General features: G+C 47.6%; 1 protein-coding gene across 3 annotated transcripts in view; it reads left to right on the forward strand.

Annotated features, from left to right (window-relative positions):
- Nucleotides 1-22,892, forward strand: part of tafa5 (TAFA chemokine like family member 5) — a 74,009-nt gene extending 51,117 nt beyond the window's left edge. For 2 of the 3 annotated variants that reach the window (XM_027003829.2, XM_027003830.2), the window contains exon 3: nt 14,313-15,053. In XM_027003829.2, coding sequence (XP_026859630.1) covers nt 14,313-14,605 — 293 coding nt within the window. In that variant the 3' untranslated portion in view covers nt 14,606-15,053. Of the gene's footprint in view, nt 1-14,312; nt 15,054-22,803 lie in introns of those variants that run through there. The other variant, XM_027003831.2, reaches the window with a different exon arrangement.
- The last annotated feature ends 332 nt before the right edge of the window (nt 22,893-23,224 follow it).

Consider the following 23,224-nt stretch of genomic DNA (forward strand, 5'->3'; position numbering starts at 1 on the left):
ACCTGAGACTAATGCGCTGTTATTTCTTCGTGTATTGCTTATCAAAGGACTGTTGTGGTGGGTTTGCCGAAAGTGTGCAGAGTATTTTCATATGAAGTGTAAAAAAAAAAATAATAATAAAAAAAAATAAATCCCCCGTGAGGCTGCGAGCGGACGTGTCATATGAACATTAGCATAGAAATAAGGCGAGCGCAGCAGAGCTCGTTTTAAGACAGCTTTGCCATCTATTAACATTCACTTGTGCCTTCTTTTCAAGAGTCCTTTTTTATTAATGTGAGTGCACGCAATTTCAACAATGAAGGCTCTGTTCAGACTAGGGTCCAAATGTTAAGTAATTGCTTTTTTTTTTTTTTTTTTAATTATTATTATTTTTTTAGGGAAACAGAGAAAATAGCGAAAGAGAGAGACAGAAGGAAAAAGCGGGGGAGAATTTATTGTGTAGTTAAAATGTTTCACATTGTGAAGATGTGCGCACGATGTCAAATCTGTACTGCCAGACATTTTCCCCACCACATTATACCTTTAAAACGGTCCGGCGGTTAGGGCGCGCCCAATTATCTTAATTCTATAACTGAATAACACAGCGGACGGCTCTTAAAAGCCCTCCTCTCTGAGCGCGCCTTGCACTCTTTTTTTAAAGCAATCACTTCATCTCAGAATCTACGAGAGAGCTGCGGGCGGGGTGAGGGGGGGGGGGGGGGGTTCAGCACAGCACTTGTAAGACAATTAGTTGATCGTGCCAGGGCCGCAGAAGCTGCGAGCGGGAGCTAATGTGCGCGTGATGAAGGCGCTGCAGATGCATGCACGATGCTGGCCTAATGGCTCCCTTTCTAATAAATGGCGTTTGCTCCGCAGCAGGTAGGCGCGCCAACACCGCTTCCTTGCGCCTCTGAAAACCAGGCCATTCCTTTTGATGAAGCGCTCGCAGGTGTGGGGAACGTTCCAGGCTATTGACTACGTCAATTATTATTGATGTCCTATTAGTTTCGTTCTCATTCGCATCTAATTAATCATCAATTGGATTAATCAAGTAATGGAGAGGTTGCAAACGCTGTTTTTGTTTTTGCTTGTTTTTTTTGGTTTTTTTGGTTTGTTTTTTTTTGCTTCACTGTGTCATTACAGAAATTGTGTTGGTTTTTTTTGGCGTTTTCATTATTAAAGCGAGCAGTCTGATGTTTAATATATTATTAACTCATGCATGCCAGAGACCTCGTGTTTGCGTTGTATTAGTATCGCGAAACACCGAAAGTTGGGAAACATCAGAAAAAACATCTCGCGCAAGATTGCGGCACAGAACAGAGGCGCTGGAGCGAAGTCCAGCATCTAGAGCGCGTGAACTGTACGAGACCTGGCCGAAGGCGCATTCTACATTTCAAATAAGCACGGTTTCACACGGTCTCGGCGACACGAATGAACGCCGTTAAAATTGAATTCTGGCGGACTCGGATTGCACAGAGATAAAGATGAAAAATTGTGTGTTTTCAAACCGGGAATATGTGTCATAAATCTAATAGAACAGTGGCCAAGACAGAAAACTGAGGATGGGTTTAGCGCGCAACTCGGTCTCGCAGAATGCACATGCACAGAACTGTAAGGTAGCGAGCCATTTCTAGACTCAAAGCTTGTTTCTGTGTTGTAGCGCCGTATCCGACGTTCTTCTGAAGACATATATTGAAAGTTTTCGTGTGTACTGGGACAGACGCTATGTTTGACATGCTAGGGCATGTGAAGTAGTAGATAACGCTGGAGTCCTATTAAAAGAGAAGAGGGGAAAAACGTGTTTAGAGTAGCATGAACTCAAAAGAACAGGCGGCTTGAAAAGGTCAACATGGACAGAAAGGTGTACAGAGGTAAAGGAGGACGTAACGAGTGACTAGCACAGCAGAGGCGACTCCAGGCTGAGCTGAGGAGGCTGTCTCCAAGCAACACTTCTACTGTCCCGTACCCTGCCCCAACATATTAACAATGGCGGAGAGTGAGAGAATGCTAAAGGAAACGTAATTAGGGCCAAAAGTTGTTCCTAGGGATCACACCTGGAAAAGAAATTGCCCCATTATTTAGTTTTAACACGCAAATGACAGATACACCATAAGACTACATTAGCCCCAGACAGACTCAAGACTAGACTCTGTGCAAGACAAGAACATTTTCCTCCAGTATTATGTTCTCACCTCAGTGTCCAAAGTCCCTCCCCATATGCCTCTCAAAGTGTTAACAATTTCAGAAAATTACCTTCAGCACCTCTCCTCTGGAGAGGCTTCCATTTCAGAGTATCTCTTGCTCTATTTCCATTTACTGCACACACACACTCTCTCTCTCTCTCTCTCTCTCTCTCTCTCTCTCTCTCTCTCTCTCTCTCTCTCTCTCTCTCTCTCTCTCTCTCTCCTTGTCTTATTCCCTGCTCTTTCTGGGCTCTGACTTTAAGAAGCCAACCTCCTCTCTCAGCCTAGTGGAATGTTAACACATTTTTCCATCCCTTGTCCTTCACACCACTCTCTCTCTCTCTCTCTCTCTCTCTCTCTCTCTCTCTCTCTCTCTCTTTCTCTCTCTCACATCTGTGGCGATGACACCACGCTGACCCCTGGGGTCTGCCTCGTCCGCACCTAAATGCTCACCCGATGCTCTTTGTGTCGTACCGCTGCTGCACCTCGCTGCCCGTGAAGCGTGTGACTCTAATTGGAGCGGAAAACCTCTCCGCATGTCTCAGCAGCAATCTGAACAGGTTTGCGAAAAGGCTACAGGGGCTATTAACAATTCCTAATTACTTCAGCCCTGAGCCTCCATACCTCGCGATCAACCCCAATTTCGCTGGGGGGGAGGCAGGGTTTTACGTCCACTGTAAGTGGCCTCAGAATAGCCAGGAAGTATTTTGTTCCGTGACGACTGGCTATGGTCGTCTCGTAGCCACGCCCTGTACTAATGTCGTGCGCTCCTCCATGCCTGGGGTTCGTGATGCTGCTTAGAGCAGGCCACCTCTGCCACGGTAACAGGGAGGCAAAGAGGCAATCATCTCAGACCTAATCGGCCTGACATCCTGATAGCGTACCTCCCGGATAAATACACGTCTGCGAGGCCTGGCGAAGCACCACGTCTGTCATTAAAGCAAACTGGCTGTCCACCTGGCATCCGTGTTCTGGCTTTGACGTACCTGCTCATTTCCCTCGTCACTCTCGATGGTAGCCACGGCAGTGGGGACAAAGGGGTGGGCCAGGACCCTCAAACCACACCCTGTATGTTGGACGGGCAGGGTGGCGCTAAGCAGTCACTCGCTCTGGCTCGGATCGGGAAGGCGGAAGGTTCCGGGGAATAACCGTATGTTGTCGTTCCCCACCCCCACCCCCAACTCCACCCCGTCCCAAGACACCACATGCACGTGCCTGAACGTGACAACTATCCAGGTGCAGCACCATGCTCCGTCGCCATGACGCAAAGTTGCTGTACGTAATTCGGTGTTGACAGAAATAAAAATAACAGGGCCGTGATGATTTTTTATGTTCCTCATTAAAAGAGCGAGAGGAACAGATGCGTTTGCGTGAGCCCAGGCTAGTAGTGGACCACTCTATTGTGACTGCAGTGATAAAACAGATAATTAGGCAGTCAGAGCTGGGCTGTAATATTTTCTCCACATTGTCAGGAGTTTGATGTACATAACACTTTTGCATTCTAATAAAGCCTTAGCTACTTTTTTGCTTCGTACATGTGTGTCTTTTGTGATCCAGCTTTGCTTGGTAACATCTAGTGAGCGTAATACTTCAACGGTTCTGTTGCCTTGTTGTCCACCCGGCCTGCGACTGGCGTGCTTGGTTTGGGCAGCTGTGGGCACTGGGCTGAACGAACCGGGTGGGCTGAGCTACATGTGGAGAGAAATGCGGTCTGCCTCCTCCACTCTCCAATCAGAAATCCAGGGGGGAATGTGTATACTGAGCAGGGAGAAGGGCTGGGAGCATGATAAAGCAAGAGAACGTGCAGGAGACACAGAAATCAAGAAAAGGACATAAAATGGCAGAGAGAGGCAGGGAAAAGTTAAGAAATCAAGGGCCAGTGAGCAAGTGTGTGTGTGTGTGTGTGTGTGTGTGTGTGTGTGTGTGTGTGTGTGTGTGTGTGCATGTGTGTGTATCTGTACTTGTGTGTGTCTGGAGGCTCAACTGCAGTTTCTGTTCTCATCTAATTGTTTGCCGAAGCCCTGCAGAAAACTGGAAGTCACGGGAGCCTTTGTCCTTGGGACGATGAGCACGGCTGCAATAAAAAAGCTGAGGGGCGGCGGGTGGCGGGCCTGCACGCGCCATTATCCCAGACTCTGCTGCACCGCTGCCCAGGATCTCACCAGGGCCCAGTAACTGCGCATCACCTCTTACCACACGGGCCAATGAGAGAGTGTTATGCCACACTGCGTAGCCTGGAAAAAAATTATATCAACACAGCGGTGACAAGGATGTGTGGGGGGTGTGGGGTGGTGAGCAGAATGAATCTACATTAAAAAAAAGAAGAAAAAGCAAAGGCAAATGAATACAAATGGGGGCTGTGGATGTGCGGAGGATCCATAAATCAGATATGGATTAATATTGCAGTCTCCTGCTCCTCTCATTATGTTAGAGAGACTCGGAGTGAGGGCCAGTAACAAACTCAGCGCTCCCAGTGCTAAGTTAATCGTGTGCTCCGTCAGTGTCTGCTGGGCAGAGAGAGGCTGGATGGCGTTCCGGCAGGAAGACGCTGCTGATCCTCTGATCAGCGTGGTGGAGTGGTTGAGGGGGTGGGCTGACCGTAGCCCTTGCAGGCCTTCAGGCTGGCCCTTATCCTGAACACTTAACCCTTATGCATCACTCAGAATCGGGCAGTGATCAACCGATCGGCTGTGGCGTAGGTGAGGGTTTGCAGGAGCGACCCCGGGGCCGAGGACTTTCCGACAGAAGGCTAATGAAAGCCACAAAGCGCTGGCCAGGGTGAGAGAGCACTCGCTTGGGGGGTTGAGTCAGAGGCTGAGACTTTGCTTAGCAGGAAACGTCTTTGATTCGGCCGTTCATCTCAATGAACGTCACTCAGTCGTCATGCCATCTTTGCAAATTGCACGTGTTCACCGAGCACCGAGCAATTAGTCTTGGTTGGCCAGTCAGTGTCTCTTCCTTCCATCATGAGCATGACCTGCACCTTAAAATAAACAGCCAACACAGATAACACCCCGCTGCGGGGTGGGGGGGGGCGGTGGTGTGCACATACCCCAGGGAGGACTGACGCGCAGCCAAGGGCTTCAGCTACACAGTGACCAACGAACAGCCCCAGTCATGTGGAAGAACGACATCCCTCATTAATATTAATGGAGGCATTTGCATTGCGCTAGCACGCTACTGATGGGAAACACAAGCACAAGCCTGCAAGGCCATACGAGAGAGCACAGCAGAGGAGGGTTATATCTGCATCCAGTATGACCTGCTAAATGGTAGGTGTGCTAAACCCAAAGGGGCATTCTCCATTTTCACTGCCTACCAGGTTTTCCGAAGCCTTGGGAGAAAGAAAGCCATCATTTCAGCTCTTAGGGTCTTGGGAGATAAAAATCAGCACAATCACATAATTCACAGCCTAACTGTATAAAGTAAATCGCAACAGTGTGGTGAGGACAGACTTGTTTTGAAAGAGATGAGGTTTGAGTTCAAATCTCACTCAAGGCATCTCTTCATGTCAGTTGCCGTTGGGGGCTAACATGCGTCGTCCCGGCCCGACAACAAACCCACGGGCACGGTGCTTAAGGGAGTAGGCCTCCAGAGCTTCACCACTAACGCAATTTCTGACATTCCCCCCCCCCCCGAAATCTTCCATAACGAACATTGCGTATCGACGAGTGCTCAAGTGGCTGACAGCTTCACCACTGGGAGAGATGTGCTTCCTGTCAGCACCGCGGAAAAGTGTGGGTCTGTTGCCAGGGCAACTGAGGAACACGTCTGTGATTGGCCAAGGGGGCAAAAGCCCGCTGTCACTAGACGTTTCTGCAAAAGGCTTTTCTGGCAATCATCACCCCAGCGACAGACCTTCTTTCACTCGGCTCTGCTAGACACAATGCAGGGGTCAGCACGGGGGACATAGCCAGCAGCGTGGCTGAGTTTCAGATCAGCCTCTTATTTTGCATAGTGATATAGGCCAAAAACTAAAATAGCACATGGAAAGGACGAGGCCACACCAGTCAGAGAGGGGTTGGACAGCGCACACACCGTTATTTTTGGTTATATTGGTTTTCCCTTTTTAGCCGAGAGAGGACTATGGCCTCCTGACATCAGCGAGCCCTTGACATTTGACAAGCCGTATCAGAGGTGTGAGGTAGTGGAGCTGAATTCATTTCTGTGGGATAGTAAGGAGACAGAGGGAAAGTTAGACAGGGGGTGTAACAGACAGTGAATGAAAGACTGATAGACAGGCCAGGGGACGAGGGGAATAGACAGAGTGTGTGTCAGTGAGAGAGGAGTAGAAAGAGAAACAAAGGTATGAAGACAGAAATTGTGTGTGTGTGTGTGTGTGTGTGTGTGTGGGTGTGTGTGTGTGGGTGTGGGTGTGTGTGTGTGTGTGTGTGTGTGTGTGTGTGTGTGTGTGTGTGTGTGTGTGTGTGTGGGTGTGTGTGTGTGTGTGGGTGTGTGTGTGAGGAAGAGAGAGAGAAAGGGTATAGAATAATGTGGGCAGGTGACCCGCGGAGACATTTTCTGGCAAGTGCTTGAGCTGCCGCTGAATTTGTTGAGGGACAGTAAGTGTGGCAGGGCCATAATACACCCGGCAACTGCAGTCAGGGCGGGGCCTCTGACAGGGACACTCTGTTCACCACTTAAACACAAAGTGGCATCAGAGCAGAACAGCCCGGCCTGGTCTCACCCCAGTCTCGCCCCAGTCTCGTCCCAGTCTCGCCCCAGTCTCGCATTCCCATGCATTCCAACAGCTGCCCTCTAGTGAGCCTGTGAATCAGTGGAATTGTTACGCTTGCAGCAGACAAAAGAGAGAACGAGGCAGAGAGAGAGAGAGAGACAGAGAGGCAGAGAGAGATCCACCTTTTCCATTTCTTTAAGAGGGTCTCAGTGGAGCAAGCATTGATTGGTTCATTTGGTTTGGAAAGTGGATCCCTGAAAACTTGTTTCCTTAGACTGCAGTGACAAATGAGCTATCGATTAGTTGTTTACAATCTAAGGGAACAATGCCCTGACAGTGCATGACAGAGCTCATAATAGTATGTCCCAGCGGCGCACCACGCCGTCAGGGTGCCGACTGTTAAATATCAGGGTCTGTGGCCCTGGCGTCATGCGATTGGGATGTCAAATACCCAGGGCCCTGCTTAAACATCAGGAAGAGGACAGCAAACCCAGCATCTAGGAAGAAGCTGCATTGGTCCCTAAACCCAGAGTTAATATTTGCTTCTTTTCTCCGATACACTCAGATCAGCGGTAATCTGGCTCATGCCGATTGTTTTTTCCCCCGTTTCCGGGAGGCTACCGTCGGTGGGGGATCAGAGGCGACCCAGCCTGCTGACCGTCATTTTTAATCGATCGGAACGGCCGAGTAGTCAAGAGAGTGACTAGATGGGAGGGTTCAGTCCGGCTCGGTATTAGCTGTGCTCTGGGCACCGTCGCAGTAACCTTTGCTATTGATTGGAGCCAATTCCCTTAAATGTCAGGTTAAAACTCCCGGTCACTCGGTTATCAGCAGACATTAGCCGGCTTGCTTAACACTAAGTGCCGTGGGTTCCTTTGGCGCCACAGACAATTATAAAATGTCATTAGCATGTGTGGCGCATAGCCAATTAGGGTCATTAGTATTCGGTGGTGCGCTATGATCCTACCTGGCCTGAGACGAATTAGCACAAGGCATCATGTGTGACGCCGCCGCAGGTAGATTCTATTTCATTTACATAGTGAGTGCTCATCACCGTGCACTGACACAGCGGGCAGTCATCACTGCGGCGCTGTATTCTGAGTTGACTTTTGCAGGCCCTCTGTCCTCCTTTGCTGAGAGAAGCAGGATCAAAGGCAACATAAGGTCAGGGATAAGAACTGGAGGGTGATCTCAGAGCGCCACGTGCCCACACGGGCTGCTAGGCAGATTCTGACCTGGCGGGGGATGGTGGTGGTTGGGGGTTGGGGTGGGGGGGTCAGCCTATCGCCAAGGAGATCGGACAGGTGTCGGGGCATCAAAGCGCAGAAGGAAGAGGAGTGCACGGTAAAACGAGTAAATCTCGCTCCACCCTGCCCACATGCTGCTCGTTTATTGTCTCTGTAAAGCCTGTCTGCAGGTTGCTGCCACGGTCATCAGTCAGCACCCGCCTTAACTGGGTCAAGACCGGAGAGGGGTGCCCGGCCGGGAGCCGCCTGCTCTCCACACGGGGAGCGGCAGCCGCTGGGAGAGCAAGGCAGGAGAATTCACATCACGCTTCACAACATTGCTAAACAAAAAAGAAATAAATAAGTAGTAAGTGAGTGCTCTGACTCTCAGTAGCATAATGATGGATAAATAGACACATTTCCTGGGATGAATAAAAATGGTGCGGAAATGGTGAGATGCACACAATCAAATTCTCTGCTGCACCGAGACCTCTGGAAGTCACTGAATACATGAAGCCTCTGATATCTTTTATATGACTGACAGATATATTGATTTCTTTTAACAGTATTGTCAAGAGGCATACTTCCTTAAATTAACAGAGAGAAGCAAATGTTTTAATGAGGATAAACGTCTACTGTCTGCTTGATCGTGTTGACTAGAAAGATTTTTCGCAGGCTATACAGTCCTTTTCTCTCTCAGGGAAACTGAAATTGAATAGGATATTTTCTTTTGTGCTTAAAGCAAGATAAGAATGAATTCCTGATAGAATGGTATTGGTAATTGCACATTACAGCCATTTCAGCTTAGTCTTAACTTACAAAATACTTTTCTTGGACTTCTATTTTATAATTCATTACAGGAATATCAAATGCAAATTGAATTACTTTAGATTGACAGGCAAATGTAGCACTTAAAAATATTTATCTCTGCTAACTACCAAAAAAATAAATAAAAAGAAAGAAAGAAAAAAGACTTTGGGAAGGAGGAAGAACTGAATTAAGTACATAAAACATTTCCTGCTCTGTCTCCTCAGAGCAGCCTCTTTGTCCTCCAAGCTTGGGTCCTCTACCAAACCTGGGAGCTTGAGGGTCCTGTGCAGAATCCAAGCTGTTCCCAGGACTGCACTCTTCTGCACAGAGATCTCAGATGTTGTTCCTGGGATCTGCTGGAGCCGTTCTCCCAGTCCGAGGGCCACAGCCTCTAGTGTTCCTATTATCAGGGGAGCCAGTGTTGCCTTAAACTTCCACATCTTTTCCAGCTCTTCTCTCAGCCCTTGGGATTTTGGAGCTTCACATCTTCCTTGGTCCTGATGTTGTAATCACATGGGACTGCTACATCTGTCACTACAGCCCTCTTCTTCTCTTTGTCCATCACTACTATGTCCGGTTGGTCGGATGAGTTTATATATCAGTTGAGTTTATAGTGTATATGACATTCAGATAGCAGGAGTGAGTAAAGAGTATTACAAAATATAAAAGACAGGGCCTGTACATCTCCAACAAAATTACAGCCTATATTTACTCACCTCAACAAACAAACAAACAAGCAAAAAACAGTGTTTGGGTATTATACTGACACTTTCTTTTTATAGATACAACTTGCTTGATTTATCAAGAATTACCCAGAATCATATTATATGAATTTTAATAATGTCTGTAGTTCTCAAGCCATGATTATGACTGGGCCTATAATTAATGTCCATTCTCATGATTGTAAGCCCAGCACTGGTGCAGTAAATTTCTCACAAATGAGCTCATCCCACTGGTCAGTCTGCACCTCTGACCACAACTGTATTTAAAATGTGATTTAGTGAAAACTTTCCAGTAGGGAGCAAATCCAACATCCTCTGAGTAAAACTCTGTTATTGATTTGGTGATATCAATAGAAATGATATTCTCCAAAAGGCTGCATGGTATCTTTCAGCACAGCCACAGGTGCTCACTCATTTTTTTTTTGCTACAGCTTATCATCAATGAGATGGAGAACTAATGCTAGAGAGAAGAAGAGCAATAATGTTTTTGAGGGGACCAGCGAACTAAACGAAGTTTTCATTGTAAAGTAAGGAACACGTGGTTAATTGTTTTAGAGTTTCTAATCTATATTTAGCAAATGAATTTCACAGTAATATCAACACTGCATGACCGTTAATTTGGTCAGAAACCAATAAAACCCTGAAAGAGCTCAGAATGAAGTTTTCTGACTTGAAATCTCATTTCTATAAAAATTGATCACTGCAGATTCTCACTCAGAACAGTAAAGGGCATCACGTAGGTTAAACTGCAACATTTAGCACATTGTTATTGGATTTCCATGTGTAATTGATCCAGAGCCCTGTAGCCTATTAATGGGACGTGGAACAATTTTTTTCCAGAGCTACAGTCGGCGGGCGGAGGAAGGAGGAGGCGCGATCCTCCGGTGGCGCGGCTGGTGGCGCGGCTGCTCCGCCCGCTACAGACGGCTGTTATTAAACGATCGCTGCCACCGCCGCTCCTGTCCTGGTTGACATTTCCACCGTTGGCTTACAGCGTCTCACGGCTGTGGCGGGAGGGGAAATGTCAGCGCACATCTGTGCATCCACGATATCGCTCGGGGCCGGGGCGTCGCACGCCAGGCCCTGCTGGGTAGGCAGGCCCCCGCGGCCAGACGGTGCTTCCGCAAACAAACACGGGCGCGCCAAATGCTGCTGCCAGTTACGACTCAGCCTGGCATTTACCGGAGCGCTGAGTGGATAAATGCATGTCCCTCAGTAAGACGGGAGGGGGGGACATCCTGATTAAACTCAGCGAGATGGACAGCAATTAGAGCTGATTTATCGGAGTAAAGGTTACTCTGGTTTTTACACACACACAGAAAACTGTACACAACAGAAAAACAACAGATGGCGTTTCACGGTGCAAAATTGCGTTCGTTTTTACGTTGTCAGCGACAGGGTACTAAATGCCAAAGCGTTGTTTGTCTTGGAACGCCTCAGAAGAGCGCCAAGATATACGACGCCGGAGTTGCTTTCTTGTGAGGCCAATGCTTTGGAAAGACTGCCGACAGGGTTTGGGGTGCGCCGTCATCCGACCAATGGAACAGCAGAGTAGCGGAGTGTGAGAACCGGGCTGCAGAGAGTGAGGAGAGACGCTGGGAGCTAATTAAGTGGCGAGGGGTGGAGGGAAAGGTTCTCTCGGTTCACACCGTGCTTCACTGGCCTGCCTGGCAAGGGCCTGGTGGGTCTCCAGCTCAGGAACTAATTGGACTACATCCTATGTTCATTTCCTTTTCTTTCTTCTTCTGTTGCTTTTTTTTGTTAAAGAATCATGAAAGAGGATTTGCGTGATGAAAGCAAACTGGGGGATCATTTGGGGAATTTTCTGAAGCACTTTTGTTCATCTGTCCTTCTTTTTTTCTTCCTTTGTTCTCCTCTAAAAGCTGCAGGAGAGTTTCTCATGGTGGGAGCTTGGCTACATACCTCTGTTTGGGCAGTGGGAATGCGCTGCTGTGCGCGCGTGTGTGTGGGGTGGGGGTGCGTGTGTGCGTGCATGTGTGTGGGTGTGTGTGTGGTGTTTTATGCTGCAGTGTTGAGAATGAGAGAAGAAAGAAGACAGAAATTAGCAGTAAAAGAGAAAGAGCAGCATGTGGGGATGATGTCGGTGGGGTCGGAGGGTACAGTGGCTTGCCGTCCTGAAGGCGGCCTGAGTATAATTAAGATACACTGAATTTGCTTAAAAGTCATTAGCCGGCGGATGTGCTGCTGGGAATGTTAATGCCATGAAAGAAATGGGGTCTGGTGGGCAGCAGGGCAGGAGAGTAGGGGCACACGGCCCCGGGGACTGTGTGGCCTCCGTCTGAGCGACCCACCGGTTCTGACGGATCGTGTTTCGGTCCGAGCGACAGGATCTCTGCGGAGGCGCTCCCAGACCAGAAACGGATCCCACCGACGGCGACGAAACACGAACGGAGGAACCCTCGCAAGGCGCGTCCATGGTGCCCAGACGCGGTGGCGGGCAGTGTAGGGAGACGGAGTGCTGATTCAGGCTACACCCATCATAGATCAGATTTTCACATGCGGAGGATGCCGACGTGGCCTGTTACCTGATCAGATGCATCATCAGATAAACAGCCACGATGGGATCTGGCCTCCGCCACTAAACTCGCCCACTCCTGCCTCCTGCCAGGCGCCGACTTGCCTCGGCATTAGCCAGGATTTATTACCCGGGGTCGCGGGCCGTTGACATGCGTGTGATATAGCATTTCGCTGAGATAGTGTCCCACTGTGGGTGTAATGGTGTTATTCCTCATCTTATCACGGGCAGATGAACTGTGCCCGGACCCTTTCCAGCAACCAGATTACACCCAGGTTGGTTTTATTCTATTATATCAGGGCACCATCCAATCCCGACGCTCACGTCAGGGGGTGGCTTGGGGCTCGCGACACCACACGGGACCGGAGGGGGCAAAACTGATTAGCGCTGTCGCGAAGAGTCCGGATTAGCTGGCAGAACTGGCGCATCGTTGATGTATGACATCAGATAAAGGGCTGCGGAATAAGGGGGGATTTAAATGCTTGCTCGGCCTGGACGAGGTACGCAGGTGCACCCTCCGCAAGCTCTATGGTCAATTGGATTAATAATTGAGGCTAACAGGCCATAGCCATCAAATTGCCAAACACAGAAACAGTCTGGGAGGACATATTACCTTAATAAACAGGCCACTTCTGCTTTCTTTATCACTTTTGAACATGTCTCTATAGCGGAAGGCGGTAACTCACCCTATTGGACTACTGGGGGAACCTCATCTATAAAGACTAATACCTGGAAGTCACCCTGGCTTCAGCATGCCTGTTTACTGATTTGTAGTTTCAGCATTTGGCCCCTATCCTGGGTGACTTACAGATTCATCAGCATGACAGCACACATGTTCCCTTGGAACAGAACCCATGACCTTGGTACTGCTGGCACATCGCTCCACACCAACTCTTTAACCACTTCAATCTTTAATCTTCCATTCTATATAATGATTTTTATCTCCCATGTTTTACTTTACATGCTGTCGTGTAAAACGACTAGCCTGATTGATGGGATTTTGTGTGAAATTGATTTGTCTGTCTGTGCTCTGAGGTGAGTGGGCACGTGTGCACATATGCGAAGGATAATTAAGTGCTCTTGCATGGTTTTTGTGTGATTGGCAGATCAGAGAGGTGACACCAATATAACTTAAGCAGCTTCATTGCTGTGATTACTGGTGCTTTAAATTAGACCCACAATTAAGACTGATTGCCACCCCTTTTGTTTCCTTTGCGCATCAGAAGTTTGCCAGATTTAAGTCTGCAGCAATTAGCCTGGGCTCTGATTCTAAACCCTTCCCTCCTATTACCAAACATCTCCTTCAGAGGCCACTGACGTCAGCCTGCAGATATGCACCGACAAAATAAATGTCAGCATAGTCAGAAAATGGAAGGTAATTGATGTAAAAGAAAAATTCTCCTCGATTAGAGGACAGACACCTTTTACGGAGAGTAGTGAGGGCTTTCTGCCATCAAGCTTTTAGAGTGAACTCTCTCATTGAAAGTAATTAGGAATAAAAAAGGAAGAAGTTTTTTATGTAACCGGTTACACATATTGGACCTCGCTGCCAGGAGATTAACGCATTAACTCTGATAACATGCTTGGCTTGTTGGAATTGCTTCATTTGGGCAAAGCAGTTGTGTTAGGAATGTTTGGTTTTGTTTTTTTTGTATATGAAAAATTTAAGCGGAGATGTGAAGGGACCTGAACTGATGCTAAAATAAAATACTGAACTGATGGTGCATTCGAGTGGGCATGTGTGTTCAACATATGTTGAAATTATAGTAATGCAAGTATGGTTGAAGTAGCATTACAGTCTGGGTGTGCCTGTTATCAGTGATGTTTATGTAATAAGTTATGTTTGTGTAATATATGCTAAGTGGCCTTTAAAAAAAACAAAATTTATGAAATATATTATTTATTCATTTGCATCTCAGGGTCACCTGAACAAAGTCTGATGTGGCAGGATTACACCACCCAGAAACCCAGAAGGCCGTTCTCATCCCGGTCCTGTCAGGCCGGGGGCCTTCCAGCTGGCTGTAAGGGAGGGGGGGGGGGGGGCGTGGCTAGTGCTGCCTGCCCACATAACTGAGGCTGAAGAGATGGTGTGTGTGTGTGTGTGTGTGTGTGTGTGGGTATGTGTTTGCAGTCTCGGTGTTGCGTAACCCCTCTGTGGTCTCTGCTCTTGCTCCACAGCGCGCATCGTGAAGACCAAGCAGTGGTGTGACATGGTGCCGTGCCTGGAGGATGAAGGCTGCGACCTGCTGGCGAACAGGTCAGGCTGGACCTGCACACAGCCCGGGGGCCGTGTGAAGACCACCACGGTGAGCCTCCTCGACCTTCAGCAGAGAGGGGCCTGGGAACTTGAAGCCCCCGGTGACACAGTTCCCCTTAGTGACCAACTGACATGGAGAGACATGGGTGTTCAAAACCAAGGCTTAGCAAAACACCAGGGTTTTAAAATGATCAGTTCTTCTTGGCAGAATTAAGACTGCATACGACCACTGTTGATAAGGGACAAGATTTGCTGGTGAAAGGTGAAAAGAGAGTGATGGGTGGAGAGATGGAGAGTAAGATGAAGAAAAACTAAGGGAGAGAGAGAGAGAGAGAGGAGGGTGTGCGGCAAAGCTCTCTGGCACCTGTCTGCTCTGTGATCTGCGATTAAAGCTTCTGATTTTGGACGCAGTCGTTATGCGCTGCTCTGTCGTGTTTCTTCTGGTCTGTGAACTTCACTAAGACTGGGCACTTCAGTAACACAGCCGTCACCTGCATGCCGCGTTGTTGTGAAGAAAACAACACCGATAAACGAGTCAGAGACAGAGGTATACAGCCAAATGGACATAAGGACGTGAAAATGAAAAAAACAAAGAAAAGTGGCTTTCAATTTGGAAGCAGGGCCTACCGATGACACCCTGCCCGTTTACAAAGAGAAATCCCTTTCAGATCAGTTCATATGTGAAGTTCTGGTTTACAGAGCTACAGAAAGTTCGGGGGGGGGGGGGGGTGCTTTCAGTTCTAGTACTCCATTTCCTTTCAGCGGCGAGATGATGAACAAGGCTCGCTGAATGGGGTCGGAGGGCTGGGGGTGTGGGGGATGTAGACAGGAGCGTAGCACCCCGCTGTCTCCGTGGTTCGGGCCTGGCCCAGGTGCGAGGGCCCAGCGTGCTTACTTCACCCTGCTTCTGAGCAAACGGCACTTGGCTTGCAGTGAGTTGCACAGCCCACTCCTATATGCATGTACCTGTTAGGAGAGGATGTGAAGCCCAGTGCCATGTCTGTGAGAATTTATTTTGGCAGGGCTAGCATAACCATCTTACCACACTATAAGGGTCATAACACACACACACACACACACACACACACACACACACACACACACACACACACACACACACACACACACACACGTGCACCCACTCTCCACACAAAGTTAAACTGAGACAGGCTTTTGCACACATATAAGTTTCTCAATCAATCAGAGATGGTACTGTGGATGTACATTCCAACAAGCTTAATATCAGTCACCTCTCTGTATTTCATATTTAATTTGAGCTTCTGATCTATTCCAATTATGCATATTTCAATCTAACTCAGACTGCTATGTGTGGTTGTGTGAATGTGTTTGGGTGAGAGAGAGAGAGAGAGAGAGAGAGAGAGAGAGAGAGTCAATGTGTAGTTTCTGGGTCCTAATCTATTCTAGATTCCCTGTGTTTGCCAAGTATAAAATGATTGCCTATGTTAGGTTTTAATAAACATGTTTAAAGAGGTTAGACCCATGCATATCACAGCAACAAGTGCAGACAGATAAAAAAACCTTTTTTTTACTTCATTACTTAATGACACAGTGTATTGCACAGTAGTTAATCTAAGCAGAATTAAAGTGGCGGTGTGCTACACATTATGTCTCAGTGTCTCATGCATCAACAACTCATAAACAGATTCTTTTCTAAATTACCTGCACAAGCAATTTAAGGAAACACAGCCACTATTTTTTCATGAACAAAATGTAAAAGTGTATGTATCTGTCACATACAATTACTCTGGCATTCAAAAAACAAACAAACAAATCCTAAATAGATGCTATTTCATTACTTTTTGAGACATTTTGAGGTTGAATATATGATTTAATCTTAATTAAATTTGGATACATGTGTTGAGAATATCTTGTCTGACAGTGGTATTTGACTTTGTTTTACTTTGCTATTCAAATTATAATACATATTTACTGATTTCCAGGCCAGGACCACAGCTCAGCCAAACTAAACTACCACAGTGGCTTCAGCAGTAGATGCTCATTTCCAACTGTCTGATATGCTAAGCCATCACCCACTCACTTTATGATGAGATGTTGATAGTGACCATCCTGGGAAACATCGTCTGTTAAAACGCCTGTCAGGCCAAAATCACTATCCTCATCACCTGCTCCCATTTTACTCAGAGGTGCCCTGCTTTGATGAGACTTTATTTAACATGGTTTTTTTTGTTTGTTTTTTTTTAAATCTTTTCATTTTAAATTAATTCTAGAAAAATACAATGATGGGCATTTTTGGGATGTCAAATATGTTAATTCACAACTTGCATGAATGCAGGCCCTTGTATAACCTGGAGGCATTCATCTTGCTTACGTGTCCCTTATGACAAGCTCCTGAAGTTACAAAAGTTATTTGTGTGATATTTAGCTGAACATGTTAACATATAAGGTGAAAATTCGTTTGATGGAATGTTGAACAAACTACAAGTGACAGGCAATTTTCAGTGTATGAAGTTAGACCTCATTCCTACTGTACGGCGAGAAATAGAGAGAAAAGGGGAATTCACTTTCCGGAGAATTACTTCCCAGTAATAAAACCCAGGTGTCCCTTGATCCTCCGTTTAAATAAGCACTCATTACGACCAGCTTATTTGCGATTCATTTGAAGCCTTTTGTCACTTTCCCTCAGAGAAGAGAGTGATTCCTACGAGACTGCAGCCACCCCAGCCGCGCTAGCACGTTAGCCAGTGGGGCAAGCCGGTTCTGGCCCAAACGTTGGGAAAAGACAGCAATGAAGAAATGTATGTGATCAAATCTTAGTGTGATCAGCTCAACATGTGGAACCATTCGAATGGGCTGGAGGAAGAGTGAGAGAAAAAAGGTTGAAGAATACTAAAGAGAGAGGTAGAAAAGAGTGAGTGAGAGAGAGACTTCGAAATTATGAAATTGTCCCACCAAAAAAAACAAAAAACAAAAACCCACTGTAAAAAAATCAAAAGAATATGTGGCAACATGTCACCGCCTGAGACATTTGAGTAACGCATTCTACACTTAGCGCACCTTTCACTGTAAACAATAATCTATATCCTGTTGACTGATTTAATGTTATCATTACTGATTTTGTTTGATCTAGTTCATTTTCAATTTTATTATTATTTATGACTATTACCACGATTATCGTCATTATTAACAGAAAAACATTTTATTAACAGAGAACATGTTCAGCTCCAAACCCTGCATGCTTTGGCAAAACTTTATCTGATACAGTCATGCCAATAAAGCTACTTCAAACTGAGAGAGGAATAGGGAGGAGGGGGGGGGGGGTTTGAGGTGGGGGGGGGAGTGAGGGAGGAGGAGAGAGGGAGGAGAGGAGTGAGGGAGGAGGAGAGAGGGAGGAGGAGGGGGGAGGGAGGAGTAGAGGAGTGAGGGAGGCAGAGAGAGGGAGGAGGAGAGTGGGAGGGAGGAGGAGAGGAGGGAGGGAGGAGGAGAGAGGGAGGAGGAGGGGAGAGGAGAGAGGGAGGAGGAGGGGAGAGGAGAGAGGGAGGAGGAGAGAGGGAGGAGGAGAGGGGGAGGGAGAAGGACAGGAGTGAGCGAAGAGGAGAGGAGTGAGGAGGAGAGGAGTGAGTGAGGAGGAGAGGAGTGAGGGAGGAGGAGAGAGGGAGGGGGGAGGGGAGAGGGAGGAGGAGAGAGGGAGGAAGAAAGGAGTGAGAGAGGAGGAGAGAGGGAGGAGAGATTACCCCCTATTAGAATGAAGTCCATTTAACTTATTTGAGTCATTTCAAAATCAGAGCACATCAGCAGCTAGTGCTGACTCCCTCCTGAGCCCCTCCTGACTGAGAGGAGACATCGGCGACCCGCTCGGCTCCTCCACAGCATTAGCTCTGGAAAGAGACATTTCATCAGGCCGGACAGCCTGCCAGCAAACGACGGTGCTGAGAGATTTCACATGGGTGGGGGTGCGCCCTTAGTTCTGTCATGGTTTAAATCACTAGCACACTTCATGCTACAAATATCCCTTCCCATCGTATCACTGAGGCCTGGCAACAACAGTGTTAAGCAACATGCACCTTTGTTGAAATAAACAGAAAATGAAGAAATAACAAAACTAACAGTATATTGCGCTGTAACAGGCATGGGGACGTTCCGGACGTGCTTTAGGAGAAAGCCTCGGATCATAATAATTGAACTCATCAGGAACATTCTTTTGTAAGGCTACACTCTCCTTTCCCCCTTAATGCTCTGATTAAACCATCAGAGCAAGGGTGCCCTTAATCAGCTGTTCAGCTCACCGATGATTGGGCATGTTTAATCACGGAAAAGAAGCCTCACGTCCGCGGCATCCGCTGAGAGTGCGCCGATGATTGCAGTGATCAGTGGTGTTGCGTGTGCAGGCTGCTGGTGGGAGCTGAGGCTGTTTGTGTAGCCGTAGTTCTTTCTCTCTACCCCCACGGGCAGCAGATCACGGGCACCCGACGTCGGCACACGGTGGCCCCTCCACGAGGCCGTCAGGCAGAGGTGCAGACTGGGTGCAGGTGGGTGCAGTAGGGTGCAGGTGGGTGGGGGGGGCCCATGTGTGGTGGGACTCCGGCAGTGGGGTGGGGAGTGGTGCTGGCGCTGGAGCCCGGGCCGGTGTAATTGATCCCACTGGGCCCGCTCAGCACCACAGGACACGGCTCGAGCCCGGGCCGGAGCGGAGTCGCAGTGGCAGCTGTTTTTCCGTCAAAGCGTCCGTGAGCGCGGCTGGCCATTAGCGCTGGTTGCCAGCTCCCGTGCGGAGGAGCCAAGTCAGCAGTACTGGCCACAGCCTCCATCCCAGTGCACTCTGGGAAAGAAAAAACCCCAACCCAGCAGGCAACTGCACGCACTCACGACAGCGTATATTTAGGCCATTGTGCGGTTGTGCTAAATAAACTCAAAACACCATCATCATCAAGGCACTGTAGCCTTGATAAAGATTTAAAACAGCCAAAAGAGATCAACCAAACACAAACAAAATCAAACAAAAAGTGTATTCGGCTGGTTGAATGGCTGTAATTGGTTTGCAAAAGTTTGTGTTAGTGCATTGCTGTCGTTTCACTCCCGCGTGTAGCGCATGCTTGTTATTTACCAATCTGGCAACTTAGGCTCCACAAAGCCAGTCAAAGGCTCAGCCAGCCTCCCATTCATTCAGTGCTGCCAAACAGGAAGACTCCTTCAGAAAGACGGAGAAAGAAAAAGGCACGTCAGGAGACACTGGCGAGATGTATTTCTTCACTTCTCATGTTTAAAAAAAATACATACACATACAGTAATGAGTGTACATGTTTGAAGCATTATTCTGAAGCATTTTTGTACTTTTTACTATACATTTATTATATATATTTATTTATATATAATTATTTCTTAATTATATACCATTGCACACACATTGAAACATTCCTGTCCTACTTTATATGACTTTATTTCACATGAAGTATCATGCATGTTTTGGAGCTAATGTAATATTAGTATGAAATGTACATTCATACTAATTTCTACCACATTTGCACGTGGCACCTGTGGTTTTTACAGGCTTTGCTCAGAATGGCCTGACTTTGTGCATAACTGACTCGATCAGGCTGGAAGAGCTCCTGTAGAACAGCACTGACCTTAAACCTGCCGACCCCAAAATGAACCCAGCCACTACCCATGCCCAGTTGCAGTGGTATGATGCTCCAGTCCCACATCCTCTCGAAAGCAAGGTGACGCGCACTGGTGAACCTGACACATCCAAATGTAGCCACCGGTCCAGAGTTACACATAACGACAAACAACAACAGCCACAATGACAACGAAAACGACAACAGCAACAACAGCTGGCGATGTTATTAACACAGAAACACACGGGCATTCCCAGACTTAAAGCTCTAATTAAAACAAACGTGGTCAGAAAAATCTGCTGCATTTTAGAATGTGAGGTTATACCGTAATGTAGAGTGTGAAGATAGATGTCCTATTTATCCTCAGCGTGGGAGCCCCAGGTGTAGGCTATACTTCAGGATGTAAGGACAAAAGAAAACAGAAAAAGATCCAGACGAAAGGAGAGGCCGACTGATTTAGCTACCACTAAAAGTGCTGGGTCTTCATATGATCTTGTGAGCCCTTGCGTGCGCATACAGATTGCGGCGTCACCGTGGCGATAATTTCCGCATCTACAGCCAAAAGCAAGGCAGCGATGAAAATTCCTGACGCAGACATAACTGTCTCATGCATCCGTTAACCGGCCTGGTAGCACAAGTGCTGGAAATAAAGTTGCCCGTCCTACGTTTCTATTGTTAGGGAAATTCTTGGCATCACTGTTTTCCCCGGAACTCTCGCCTCGACAGTCAAACGGCATTCTGTGTTATTTCTGCGCTTCTTTCTGTCGCATGCCAGCAGGACACGAGCTGGTACATCACTGACATCAAAAAAACAAAACAAAACAAAACAAACATCCATGTAAGCAGCACCTCAAAATTCAGACATTAGGTACAGGATAAATGTCCTGTGCTAGTCATTTATTTAAATAAATAAAGAAGGCCTTCTAATACACACTCCCAGTCTTTTTCTTTTCCTTACGGAGACGTGATGTGGGAAGGCCTGCGGTGGCTAGCAGGGATGCAACATGACGAGCTTGGGCTGGGAAACTGGGAAGCGGCGCATCTGTGCAGCATCATTCCTGACGGTGTCCGGTCCTTAACCATGCGACACTTCCCACTTTCCAATCACTACATGCACTCCTACAGTCCCAAAACTGTGAAAGCTGAGATGAGGAGAAAATCCATTAAAAAAAAAAGAAGAAGTGGAAAAACAACTCGATTCCCACAGAAGCGAGCAGTTAGACAGTCTGGCGCTCGGTGACATTTTGGGATCCGCAGTCAGGCAAGTTCAGTCAGGCAAAATGTCAGCTCGAGGCCATATGCTCCACTGTGCTTGTTTACCACGTGGAACACCCAGGTGAAAACCTCCATATGTGCCGTGAATAACAGTCTCTCTTTTTGGCTTCACTTGTGAGAGTGTGTGTGTGTGCGTTCTCGCACGCCACACCCGCCCCAAGGCTGCTTCACCCACCAGTCGACGCTTCTCACATGGGTGTTGCAGAAAAATTGGGAAAATCAGCCGCCTTTCGCTCCTCTCTTCTAGCTGCCTTCTGTGCTCAGGAGAGAAGCCGGACGGAAACAATCAATGGCTATCGATCACGGCTCTTTCGAAAGGCCTCTCTGGTGGGGCTGTTTGTGGCATTTTGAATAAACCGAATTTGCGTCTTGTCGAGACGGTGCGCTTTCCGGAAACTCCTTGGCTTCCTGTCTGGGTGCCTTGCTGGTTAAAGCATTAGAAATATGAGTGCTCGAAAGGGACTGCAGTTTCTCACACTGAGCCTTACACCGATATTCAACATGTACATGCAGCATCTCTTACTACATTAAAACACTGAAAAAGTGAACATATATAGTCTTCCCATACACAATTTTGATAAACAATTTCCAATTGTGCCGTTACACATTGTTACTACGCTCTAATTAATGGCATAGTTATACAGTAACAGTGGCGCTGTGTTACCAGATACAGAGTACTGGGCATTTACAAGTGCTCACCAAGGAGTGGGGTTTTGATCATACTCCACTGCCACTGGCTACTGGCTGATTTCCAACTCCACAGAGGCCTCAGTAAAAAAAAAAAAAAAAAGACAAAACAAACATCTTCCTACACACCATTTTTATTTCACTTTCCACCCTCCTCCCCACTGTATCGATGCTTCGGCAGATTCATACTGCGATCACTCGGCATAAATCGCAAGTGGGTGGCAGGACTCTCACCCCTGGGCCTGCTTCAAGGCTGTGGGCTGACAGCACAACACCGCTCTGATTTATTTATTTGTTTATTTGCTTATTTATTTATTTCGGCACCAGGCTTAATTACCTGAGGGCTTGGCTGGCGTGTTAGGAATGACGTGGCATCATCCTGCACCTCGTGTCCTTAGGGGTGGTTCTGACGCTCCTTGGGCCAAGCCTTGACGCATTAGCCAGCTCGACCAGGCTTCCCTGCTGCGTTATCGCCAAGATGTGCCCGGTTTAATCCAGCACCTGCCTCTTTGATGCCACTGTGCTCCCTGTGCAGCTGCCAGAAAACCATTGTTATAAATTAAAGGCATTTGCCATCATGGAAGCGTTTGGTGCCTCTGTCGCACTGACAGAGGTCCATGTGCTTCCCAGATGTCCAAGGGCTCTCCAAATATTGTTTGACAGCTCCACACAGCAACACGTTTTAAGTGACGGTTGAAGAGGGTATCGATTCTGTTTGACCCCTATAACCTAATGTATCAGTGATTTGAGTACAAAACAGCTGCAGAATGAATGACTTTCCATTTTCAAATATTCTTGGACGTGAGGAGTGCTGAGGCAGATGTTTTACTAAATCCGTGTCCGTGTTGGTCCGCAGGTCTCCTAACACCGGCAGCCGTGCCAGAGGTGTGGAGGGCTCAGTGTGGACTCTATGAAAGCCAGACGATCTCTTCGCTCCCGCCCACCTGCTGTAGATAACTCGCTGTCTGTCATCGGCTCCACATCTGCCTCCGACTGCCTGTCTGTATCTCTGCTTTGTAAATGGGCAGCGCCCCCTAGTGCCACGGAGGACTTGCGTCCGCACAGCACCTCACCAGAGAGCCTCACAGACTGCAGTGTGCCAGCGGTTCAACTTTGTGCAGCCAGTCAGGACTAACTGGACGTCTACACTCTTCTGTGAGGACGCCGATGCATAAACACCGGACCTGAGTTTCCTGACTGTGACTCCGATGGGATTGCTCAATCTGTGAATAGGCCTTCAGCTAGGAGGCCTTTTTTGGCACTCTGAACAACTTGTT

Source organism: Electrophorus electricus, chromosome 7 (genome assembly GCF_013358815.1).
Source record: "Electrophorus electricus isolate fEleEle1 chromosome 7, fEleEle1.pri, whole genome shotgun sequence".
In the NCBI taxonomy this organism is placed as follows: Eukaryota; Metazoa; Chordata; class Actinopteri; order Gymnotiformes; family Gymnotidae; genus Electrophorus; species Electrophorus electricus.